At 39.2% G+C, this 12,561-nt stretch overlaps 1 protein-coding gene across 5 annotated transcripts; it reads left to right on the top strand.

Annotated features, from left to right (window-relative positions):
• Positions 1–1,401: 1,401 nt before the first annotated feature.
• Positions 1,402–10,301, top strand: LOC101892188 (uncharacterized). Of its 5 annotated transcripts, none has more exons than XM_020039200.2 (4): positions 1,402–1,547; positions 7,330–8,483; positions 8,554–8,773; positions 8,847–10,301. In XM_020039200.2, the coding sequence occupies exons 2-4, from the start codon at positions 7,447–7,449 to the stop codon at positions 9,639–9,641; spliced, it is 2,052 nt and encodes a 683-aa protein (XP_019894759.2). In that variant the 5' UTR covers positions 1,402–1,547; positions 7,330–7,446; the 3' UTR covers positions 9,642–10,301. The 5 variants fall into 5 exon arrangements, with proteins under 5 accessions (XP_019894759.2, XP_019894760.2, XP_058977549.1 ...); XM_020039201.2 differs by having other exon boundaries at positions 1,404–1,547; positions 7,356–8,483; XM_059121566.1 differs by having other exon boundaries at positions 1,408–1,547; positions 7,431–8,483.
• Positions 10,302–12,561: the final 2,260 nt, after the last annotated feature.

The following is a 12,561-nucleotide window of genomic DNA, read 5'->3' as shown; positions in this document are numbered from 1 at the left end:
GCTAGATCTTTGTCTGATAGGTACACGTCTTCCTGTTGCCCCTATGTTGTCTTATATTCCCCAAATAGCAGAAACTCCGAATATTTGATATCCTCATTTTCAGGAATAAAACTGTTTCAAATTTGGAATTTGAATCTCGCAATAGATAAAAATTTCTGTGGCAATAAATAGCCTATGCAGCTTCTTCTTTTAGTGCAGCCCGGATATAACAGTACCACCCAGTTTAAGTAATTTTGAAAATCTTTACTGCAACCTCCAATCGATCTTACCAATTCCGATACTTTAATCTTTATTGGGTTTTTTTACCTTATGATGAAAGTAGAGGGAAAATACCGACTGCCTTATTTGGGCTATACTCCCTCGGATATTTACTAGAAGAGCCTACCAGAACAATTTTGCTGTCGTTATCGAATGCATATAATGACTTTATTTCGGCTAAAATGTGAAATCGGGTGGAACATATGAATCGGTTTCGATGCATTTCAAACGCAATTTGGGAGGTGCAACTAGCAAAAAACTAACTGTATATGAGAGTTATCATTGGCTCTCTTTGGACGAAATCCGTTTCACCTAGCGATGTTCGTCCGAAACTTTAGCCCTCAAAGGGATAGCTCGATTTCGTCTAAATTTGGTACATCGCAACATCTCTATTAAACTAAACATTTCCAAAGGAACTAATTAACCTTATAAGAGCTACATTTTCAAAAATTAAAGGCCTCTTCCAGAACTGCAAGAATGTAAACGTTATTTCCTTTCTGATATCGAAAACAATTGCAAAACTAGGATATGCATAATTTAATACGAAATGTAATTATGTGGAGATCGTCACAAGGAACAATGCATTTGCATGTAACAGATAGATGTAGAAACTCAATATAATGTATTAAGGTCGCTTAGGCTGTAAAAAAATTGTGCTGCCTTTAGGTCAGGCATGGAGATACCGCCCAATGAAGGCCCCGAAATGGTAGGGTTGCTCAAACGTGTGCAATAAGTAAGGTAATACTACAAGCGTTGGGAAATTAGGTACTATTAAAAACATGGATAATGGCAACACTGTTCATTGTCAATATTCTAAGCGAATCTGAGATCTTTCACACATGGTTTAGTAATCGTCTCTCTTTATGAGATTGGATCTCACTCACCTCAATGCACACACACACACTCACACAGACACACAATGAATTGGGGAGCACTCTGGTTGTTTACGACTTTTGTTTTTCTCAGCATTCGGATTGTGGGCGACAACAGAGTGAACGCCACACTAGCAGATGCTCTTCACCTCTCAAGCTATATGGGTATATTTATTGAGAAACCGCCGACTGACGTACGGGTTGAGTAAGTGAGTGGCTAACTTGACCGTAAATAAAAATATAGTTCTCGATACATGATTTCATGCGATGGTTCTCAGTTTGCTCGAAAGCTTCGTAGAATAATGTCGTGAGTGATTGAAAAACTAAGTCGGCCGTATCGCTTTGTTTGCATTTTGACTGTGTGTAGAATCCGACAGAAAAGGGGAACAAAAGAGAACAAGAAATATTCACAAATGTGTAAGGCAAAACAAACAGATCAGACAGAAGTGAAAAAAAAGTAAAATACGAAATAAATTTTGACCTAATATGCATAAAGTACTTATCCGAATCTGTCTGTTGAATCGGTAGGAAGCAGCAAAACAACAACAACAACCCACATAGAGTTGAATCGAATCTGTATACCTGGCTAGTACGGAATAGTGCTTCAATGTTCAATATTAGACTTGCAATATAATTCATAGGTTATTATAGCTTATTATTCTGACAATCGCTTGTTTGGCGAGGAGAAATGTCGAAACTAGGAAAACGCAACGCAGCACTTTGATCGATCGATTGCATAGCTCGATCGACCGTCCCCGTCGCTGGGTTACATTCTCAAGCGTGGTATTGGACATTTTTCAAATTTCGTTCGTAAATATGAAATTTCTGTTTATCTCCAATTTCTTGCACCGATACAAAACTGAGCAGCAGCAACAACAACAACGAATAACACATACGGGGAATATGACGGCACTATATGCCGATATGCGACACTCACTCGATGTTGATGAAATCGTAGGCAGAGGCAGACGCTTTGAAAACAACATTCTTGCTACGAATGAATATAAACGAACTACAGATAGGTACTACTCAAGTCCACATACAAACAAACACATCGGTATGCATAGATACACCAATACTCACACACACACACACACGGCTATGCATACAGATACCCGAGTGTACGGGTAAAGTATCGCATGGATGAATTGAAATTTAAGATTTACTCACAGATTGTGTAGTGTGCTTTTAATAAAAAAACAACAACATCAACAAAGTTGTAGTTCTTTCAAGTCGTCTACATATATATAGGTTCATGCTATGTATGTATATATAACAAGATGTGTGTGTGCATGTTCAAAAAGCATACTTATGTATGTATTTGAGTCTGTGTAGTCGGGCTTAGAAGTGTGGCCACCCTTTATAAATCTGTGCTGTTCGAAGCTAAGGGCGTTTTTTTTATTTAATCATGGTCACTGATCTCTTCGGGCGGCCTGACATGTGCTTGAGGGTCAGGTATTAGTTTGTTGTGAAGTTTTCGATCACAACTAGAAATATATACTAGACCTACCTACAAAGATTTGTGAAAGAACTTAATAACTTCTACCTCAAGATATAATGTAAAATTTAATTTCATCGATCTTGGCCTTGTTCTAGACAAAGCGACGTCCATAAATACACAACCGGCCTAGCATCTGAAATACTGTCAATATTAACATCATATCACGGAAGTGACGTAGAAGTCCCGCCTGGGCGATAGAAATAATCGCGGATGATATTGCTTTTTCATCACGTAACTTATATCTTTCGGAAATAAATTAATGACGACCGCAATAGTTTTGAGAGTAACTAAATAGTATCTGCAGCATTACTGCTAATAATTACAAGGAAGTCAGTGCAGTGGCACTTATCGGAAGTAACAAATATTTTTATTTTTGTATATTTTTTATTGTTACCGTTATTGTAAATATCGATCTTGCATATTCCTGCTCGAATTCTATTTTGTTGACGTCTTAAAAAAAGACTCCAACAAATTCAACACACATTAGACCCACTGTATCAGACAGATATATGTATATTTACATCTCGGTATGGTCTGTAGAATTAATTGGATGGCTGGCTTGTTGTCTGTCTGTCTGTCTGTGTTTTTTTTTTCTCTATCTTATTTTTATCCATATTCGCCATTAGCTGTATACGCAAGAGTAGTAGTCGGTCGTAGTAGTCTATTTGGCCTTGTCGCGATAAATGTAAACATTTAGCTAAACAATGTTGTCCAACGCAAGAAGCCAACAACATAACACCATAAATAAGAAGAAATATGTAGTGTAGGAACGAAAAACCAGAAGAGCAGAGAAAACCGATATAACAAAAAAAAACTTGATGCGTACAACTTCTACGTTTACTACGCCACTACTACCACATCGCGTAATTCGATAATCCACGTCGACCGAGGCGGTCGGTCGGTGGACAAAGATGGTGGAATGGTGTTCTTCAAGTCGAAAGTAAGTCCAAGCACGTCTCACACAGTCGTTGGTTTCTCGCGGTCATGCGTGCCTCAGCACTGATTCCGCACTCGTCGTCAGTCGTCACTCATGTCTGTATTTTTGTTTTGTTTCATTTGATGGACAGCCAGACATTCATATGTCTGTATGTATGTATGTAAATTCTATGTATAGAAATAATACAGTATAATTATACATATTCATACAAAACAATGATCGACCAAATATTAGACTGACTCGCAGCCTACATTAAATGAAGTTAACTATAACAAAATCGTCTGATTTAAAGACTCGGTTTTGAATATTTCAATATTGATGGCAGTTTAGAAATGTTAAGTATTGACATAAGAGTACATTAAACTCTGTGGTTTTCAGAAAAGCACCAAATGTCGACATAGTTCCGCTTTCAGTTATTGGCATCACAGAGCTCTAAACAGCGAAACTCCCGTTGGGAAAAATATAAACAGCTCCTCAACTAACTTTGATTTAAAAAAGGCTAACTCCTCCTCCTTTTTAAACGTCCTTTAGATTAAAAAGTCTGGTTGTGATTTTAAGTTGTTAGTAGATTAAAAACTTGTTGGAAAAACTTGTGTTTTTTGTAGACAAAAGAGATTACTCGACGCTATATTTGGTAAATTGTCTTAAAATACTGCTCGATTGTTTTACCTTGTAGTTATTACTCCATGAATATTATGTTCCCAAGCGGATTTTCGAGGCGTTTCAAAATGTATCACAAAACTACATACCTAGATACTGTCCTTCCGATTTTACAGCGTATCATTATTTACTCTCATAGTTTGGCCCAAACAAAAATTTCAGGCCCATTTCCGACCCACGTTATTGTACCCAGACCTCTGTGAAAGAAACAAAAGTGACGCACAATCTAAAGATATGCATCGTGTTGTAGATCCAGATTCGTTAATGTTGTCGAGAATGTGTATTTTATCGCGCTTCAAATACTCTTGAATATAGCAAATGGAATCAGTACGGTTTCGCTCTCTTTTTTAATCTTTAAATAGCCGGTCAACAGAAAGCATTTGCTGCCAGACATTGCAGCAGACCGAAACGATAAGACCATAGTATTTTACGCAAATTTCTGTCAATAAAAAATGCGGTTGCACAGTTTGTCAAATAAATGTTGGTACACTGCAAATTATCGTCGTACGTCCTATTTAAAGTAGAATGACATTGCATTTCGAATAGTCTCGTAGTGCAAGAAAGCAATTTGTCTCTTTCAAATCTTTCAAACGAACAGAAATCCACAAAATATTACAATTCTTGCTTGATTTTGATTCATTATTATACACCTAGTCATAAAATGGTTGATAAACAAGCAGCGAATGAGCCCTAATAGTTTTTGCTGATCGATTTTTTTTTAATTCTTCTATTCCTCTTGCCTCTCTTTCACTGTTCTACAAACACAGAATTACCGAAAATAGCATTCCCTAATATAAATTCGGACTATGTTTACTTGCGGTAAGAATTTCTCTCTTGAGCTTTCCTCAGGCATTTATATGTGCAAGGCAATTCGATTTGAAAATCTTCATTTTCCAAATGTAAGCCTTTTTGAGAATCCATCACCAAATTTCACCAACAATTAAGAACGAACATGATTCCCTAGAAATACAGGCATTTTATGTTAATAGACGATAAAGGAGCTGGTAAAAAAAAACGAATAGAGATGTCCACCGATTTCACGTATCTTGAGGACCATCAACAACATCTTTCCGTCCTTAGTTCTCATATAAGGATACCGCATAGACAGTCCAGTCCTTAAAAATATTTATTTCTTCGTTTTCAATAGATCCCGCAGTGCCCAGGAAAACCAACCAACATAAAAATGTATAAAAAAACTCAGGACCATACATGTTTAATTTTCGACATCTGAAAAATCTGCAATTTCTAAATCAAACATTTCCACGTGCAGGTCGTAGCGTGCATGTTCGAAGTCTGTGTGTGCTCATGTGCGTAAATAAGTTCACAGAAGAATCTCCTTGAGAACAGACCAACAATAATCTCAAAACAAAAAAAAAACAATCTAAATGAAAACTATTCGATACTGTTCTGTGGTAGTGGTAGCTGTGGAATGCTGGAGCCCGGGCATGGCTTATAAATTGTAGGCAATAAAACTTCAATCAATCTATCCATGCAGCTCAACAATCCATCCAGCCAGCCAGCCAGCTAACACACATTCCTACACCCGTACTTATGGTGCTGAACAAAAACAAAAACCAGTATGACAAGAACTGGTACCTGTTTCTGTGGTATGTTCGCACCAATGCTAGTGTCTATCCACCGATCCTCCATCCAACCGAACAACCATCCCGCAAACAGATCGAAAGTTTTATGTAATGCGTGTTTTGATGTTGTTGCCCAGTGAGATAAATAAAAACGTCGGGATCGACCGACGAGACCGAAAGACGCAGAACAGCGTAAACGAACAGAAATGTCGTTGTTGGTGTGTGGAACGTTTGCTCGGCAACGGCTGTGTTTAGGATTTGGTCGGTCGGTGTATGTTCGATCAAACACAGATACAGCATATTTGAGCAGACGATCTTGAAAATGCAAAGGTACTTGTAAAACACAGATTTAATTTATATCTGACTTGGACTAGCATTTAGGTACCCCCAATGTTGGATGCTTTTTCCAAAGTTTGGTCATGAATCTATATGAAATTTCTTTCTTTCAAATCGGGAGTAGAGACTAGCCAAGAAGAACTATATTATTTACACACTCCTACACTATACATAGGTATGTACATATATAGGTATAACTATGTGGTCACGATAGGTACTAAATATATGCACATTAGGCACCCTTACATCATAGATGAACAGTAACAAATACATATCTAGGAAGCTAGAGAGGAGTGCTTATTCGTTGACTGAAATTTGATTTTTTTGATGATCGATATGTCATTCACAGCGACGCACTAACTATCCTCCTCTCACCTCCACGACCAATAAGGACATTTGGGTCTGTGTCGACTTGGATGCGTTTTCGGGTTGGTCTTGCTTTTGTAGCACAGTGTTGTTTATAATGTAGGAGAGCAAAGCGTCAATCGGCTCGTAGTTTGTTTTAGGACCTGTCTGTCGGTGCCTGTGCCTGTGCCTGTGAGTGTGGGTATCTGTGTTCAAACAACATGTTTGTAATTTGTCCGTCGACGTACACTTCAGATGTGTTGGCAATCTCATGTAGAATGAACCAAGCACACAAGAGAATCGTACAATGTGTGCTGCTGCTGTTTTGTTATTGTTGTTTCAGTTCGTTGCGTTGGGCTGTGTTAGACCAGACGGACGGACGGGTGGACAGACGATTCGTTGGTAATCTATATTATGTCTGTCGTTGAGATCTTCTTGTTAGTGTGAGTTCAGTAATCAAAGCGAGCGGTAGTTAGTCAAGTGGAAGAGTCCATCTAAGCAACAGCTAAACTAGCGTAGCGCACCGATCTGCTCAGTGACGGTTTGAAAAGTCCGACGAATGCGATGATCGTAATAATAAAACAAATTAATAGACGGTCGCCAGTGCACTGTGACGTGCGAGAATAAATTTCAAATACTTAATTGATCACAACTATTTTTGGATTGAACACTAATCGAATGAATTACTTTGAACGAACGAAGAAAAGCCAAATAGCCGTGTTTCCTCCCATATACCTGTCTATATCCACAAAAACTGTGATTTATTTAATCTGTGTGTGGTTGTGCTTCTTACTTTTTTCGAAATAAAATAAACAAATTGATTTAATCGGTACAAAGGCCTAACAAAGTTTTGGCGATTTTAGTGAAATAAACAATTTTGGAATTAAACAACAAAAAAAAAACAGATTTCAAAAAAAAAATATTGTATTAACCCACAGTCGGACCTTGCATAGCATGTCCAATGATGAACTTCAGAGATTCATTTTACTGAATTCCGAACTTAAATACCTGTGGAACCAATACAACGTGCAACGACACCAAACAACACATATACCAAAGGAAGTGCAACCAAATCCGCATGATGCCAACAATAATAACAACAGAATAACACCAACATCTGAGAGGATCACCAGTCCAGGATCGAACAGCACGCCATATAATTCCAGAAGGATACACAACTTGAGACGGTCATTCTCTGGATCTGATTCCCAGTCATCCGAATCGACATCGATTGACATTTTAGGCATCGAGGACTGTGGTGACAATATTATGTCACCGGTAAGCATTCCATCTTCACAGACATCTTTACTCCCATCGGAACCCAGATTGACATCGTTGCCGCAGCATCTACACTCCGCACAAACAATGGAACTGACCGCAGCCAATGTACCATCGGGGTTTCCCCTCAACTACCAGCAACTGTACGCCAGTAACGCAGCTCTGTATGGAGCGCCGGTTATGTTCTCGGGGGCCTTACACGCCGCCCATGCCTCCTACATGGCTGGACTGCCCATGCATGCCGCTTTACCACCGAATGAATCCTATCTGAAAGCCATACAGGCAGCAGCGTGCGGTTTATATAATCCGGCGGGGCTACCGCACCCCATGACGAACCCCAATGTAATGTCGTGTAAGGCCGCCAATATGCACAATCCGGCGACACCTATGATGGCGCTGGCGCCATCTGCACCCATTACAATGCCCCCCAAGTCGCCACAGTACACAAACGTCAACGACAACCATATCAGTAAACCGGAATCGGAACAACACCATTTCGCGACATCGTTAAATGGATCCGGGTCGGTGAGATTAGGCAATGCCAGCTCAACAAACGGTACCTACTTAAACGAAAAAGTGAATGAGTCTGGCAGTGATGCGGCGAATGACTCGCATTTCAAGGTGCCCAATGGGAAAGAGGGAACCCTAAAACACCGCATACTTAAACCTTCAAGCAGCGAAGGTTCCGATGCCACCAAAACCCCTGTTATGAGGTATGTAAATTAGACCATATTGGTAGAACTTAGGAACTATAGACTAATGTTTGCATTGGCGTTTCTTCAGGACTTACACCACTACTTCAAACTTCAAGAAGGGTACTTACATCGAACTCGCCAATGGTGCTCTCAGGCGTGTGGAAGATATGCGTACCGAAGACTTCATTCAATGTGCTGACCGTAGTCCGCAACATCAACTTGCGGAATCGACTGTTGTCAAAATAAGCACATCGTCGCAGCAGCCGGTGGCTATAATAACATTCAGTTACGACAGGAACCGTTCAAAGGTACGAAAAACTTTTCTTCTGAATGCATCTCGAACAAATTAAGCTGACAATTTTACTCTTTTCCCTTTTTCAGGTGGATATGGAAGTTTCTGTGGATCATCCGTTTTTCGTTTATGGCCAAGGCTGGGCGTCCTGCAATCCAGAAATGTCAATGCAGGTGTTCGGACTCAAGTGCCAGAGGCTGCAAGTAGGCGATATTTGCATTTCATTAACGAAGCGTACCACCGAAGTTCCTCCCAACTCCCAACGGCGACATTCCCTGTCATCGGTGTCAAATAATCCCAATGTCAACTCAAATACCTCACCAATGCAACCGTCAACAATGAGTTCTACATCGGAGCTATCGTACCCACCGCACTTAAATGCTAATGCATTCTCAATGGCAGGTCCACCTAATCTCCCCCACCCGCTGCCTTCCTATGCGGAAATGGCCAAACTCATGTCGTCGTATGCATATGCTAAAGGTCTACCGCAAATTTCCCCCGAGCAATTAAAAGAAGTTGTCATGGATGCTAGCATGCTGCAGAGTCTTTCACCGAAGATGGTCAATGCCGCGTTCTATCAAAACCAAATTTATCAATACGCCCAACAACAGCAGGAGCTATTGAGGCGCAATGATTTTAAATACAGTCAGGAGCGATCATCGCCATTGCGCCCAGCATCAGGGCACGACGTTGACACTAACCAGCCTGCGACCCACACGCCACTGCAAACCCAACCCCTTGATGCGTCCATTTCGCGAAAACGCCGCTGGTCAGCTCCAGAAAATATGTTCGACGACGAAGACGCCGATACTCAGCCTTCAAGAAACCCCCACCTGCCGTCTTCATTGGGTACATTGTCGCCAGCGACCACTGCCCGGACATAAGCGTGTCGTATTTACGCCAACACCAATCCATCGAAATGCAAACACTCGCACATCCTTTAATGATCTCAAATACTCATGAAAGAAAGTGTATCGCTCGAATCGGCGAAGGTCCCGCATCGAACGCAAATTTGCCACTTGAAATGCGGCACTTTTTTGATTAGCACATCAAAAGCTAACGATCTGTAACGACTCAAGTCTATTCGGCCAACAATTGCCCTGACCTTAGCCGCCTCGGTAGCAATAGCGAGCCTGCAACAACTAAACTCCCAGCCATATTACAATACACAAACAACGATATTCCTAAGTTTAGTCTAAGCAATTATATGCAACAACGACTTCATAAAATGTTTTATAAAGTCATTTTTTACAAATTGCCACTACTGCGAAGATAGCGCACGTGTGCATGTCTATATGTATGTGTGTGTGTACTATATTCCAATTGTTCCACACGATTCTCAAAAATAGACGTTCCGAAATCCCAAACTTGATAGTATTGCAGACATATCCATACATATGTATGTATATACCGTAACGTCTATGTAGTCAAATTATTTACACTTCGAAATCAGGGTGCATACGATAATTATTTTGTAAATATGTAAATTTATCTATTTGTAAATTGTAACAATGTTCGTAAATAAATCATAGATGTGTAACATATTTTTTACAAGAAAAAAATCACTGCTTTGCTTACACATTAAAGTGTAGAAGTCACGACACGGGTCTATTTGACAAGATAACGAGGACCGTATAATATTGCGGTTCATTTCATTGAATTATAATATACAAAAACAGAGCTAAGCTCGGTCGGGCTGAACTTTTATTACCCGCCATCATTTGAAATTGCATAGTTCCAAAAAAATCTTCTGAAATACATAGTAACAATAATGCCGCTAAAATTATTAAAATATCAAATATCGTATGGTGTACCTATAGAGGGGGTGGTCTATACGAAAACGTGGAATTGTGTAACCAATTACCTGGCAGGGAAGTCGGTACAATTTTATTAGGGCTATCGAAAAAATGGGCCTATGTAGAGAATTTGCTATAAGGGAAGATAGTCCAACACCAAATACCAATTTTGAAATAATCTCAATAAAATCATCATCATGGGGGCTATACGAAGACGAGGACCTGCTTACAGAACTAATGAGGATTGGTGGCTCTTTCCGAAACCTAGGTATTCCCTGCCTTACCCCCGGTAAACATTACCATCTTTCTCCACTAATAAACGTCGCTTTTATAAAAACAACAAGAATGGGATAAGGCCTAACTATTTTGCAATAATAAAATACCATGGTATCCCGAACAAACATGCCAACACTGTTCTTTTAATAGATAAAAGCACGTCGACGAAGGGTTTTTGTTGTAACAGGAAAAAATAACTTACATGGTTATGCTATTTCGTTCATGTAAAACGAAAGCATAACATGTGGAGAGCTTACGATCTCGTCACTTGGGTAAAAAAGTTTTTTGTCATAGAAGTTATTTTTAAAATAACTCTTGGGGAGAATATCCCAGACAAAAACAAGGGAACTGGTGAGTATTTGAGAACCTAGGTATTCCCACCCTTACCCCTGGTAAACATTACCATCTTTCTTCACTAATAACACAACAATAAAATACTATGATATAACGAGCAAACATTCCAACACTGTTCTAAAATTATTGATTTTAAAGATTCCCCAAAAATCAAAAATGACCCCATTTTGGAAGTCGACAAAAAATATACAAATTATGTAAATATAGCTTACACTTTAACCTTTACAAATTTCTGCAATTTGCGCTTTTATGTTTCCAGGATCCAGATATATGAATCTTTAAACCCGGACTACCTGATTGTGTCTATCCTGGGTGGTGGGCCCGAACTTTAGAGTAAAATGTCGGGCATCCGGTCCGTCCTCCAAGAAAAATACTCTTCAGGAATCAGGGTACAAATACCTATCTCTGGAAAAAAAACCGCAAGATTTTACTAAACTAGAGTAAAGCCGCATAATCCCCGTGTAACGGCACCTGTGATTTCAGGTATTTTGAAGGTTTTGGAAGAATTTTCGAGACGATATAAAACCTTTTGTAACAAGTGTTGTATGATCCGCATATTGCAGCACCTCTTGATATTCGGTATTCCACCTACTGTAGTCCCAACAAATTTGAATTTCTCTACAAACTTCCTTTGATGTTGTTGGGCGTATGGTTGGTTGATTGTCGTCTCTCGAGCGTGGAAAACCATGGCACAATAAAAAGGTAAGGTAGAGCTACCAGCTGATTACTACCAGCTGGTCATGATTGGAAGACACGTAAATTGCGGCTCGCTTATTAAAGCCATTAACAAGTTTAGGCATGAAATCGAAAGATTGAACAGTTTGGATCATATTTTCGAAAGAAAATCCAGGCATTTCATTCATTTTTCGTGCTATTCAACACACTTTAAAAATGAGATAAAATATAAAAAAAGGATAACAACTTGTTGCATATAAATTTGAATGAGTCTGACAGGAAGCGGACATAGCTTCAGGGCTGAATTTCTTTAGTTTTACAAAGCTTTTTTTTTGCGGATAAGGAACAGCGACACCACGTTAGATAAAATATTCGTATATTCTAAAATTGGAAAAGGTAGAAATATTTTATGTATGTATGCTGTTTGGGTTCAACTTAAAAGGCATGTTGCCTTTTCCACGATTTTCTAGCGAGTGCTTAAAGTGTGAAGAGTTTAGGTCAAACAACTAACAATTATACATTCAGGGGAATGCTATGAAAACATTAAAATTAAATATTTTAAGAGCAATTATTCTGCATTTTTATACCCTCCACCATGGGTAGGAGGGTATATTAACTTTGTCATTCCGTTTGTAACACCTCTAAATATTCGTCGTAGACCCCATAAAGTATATATATTCATAATCAGCATAAAATTCTAAGA

Source organism: Musca domestica, unplaced genomic scaffold (genome assembly GCF_030504385.1).
Source record: "Musca domestica strain aabys unplaced genomic scaffold, Musca_domestica.polishedcontigs.V.1.1 2, whole genome shotgun sequence".
NCBI classification, from domain to species: Eukaryota; Metazoa; Arthropoda; class Insecta; order Diptera; family Muscidae; genus Musca; species Musca domestica.
Note: the sequence above shows the minus strand (reverse complement) of the source record. Positions and strands in the feature narration are given on the sequence as shown.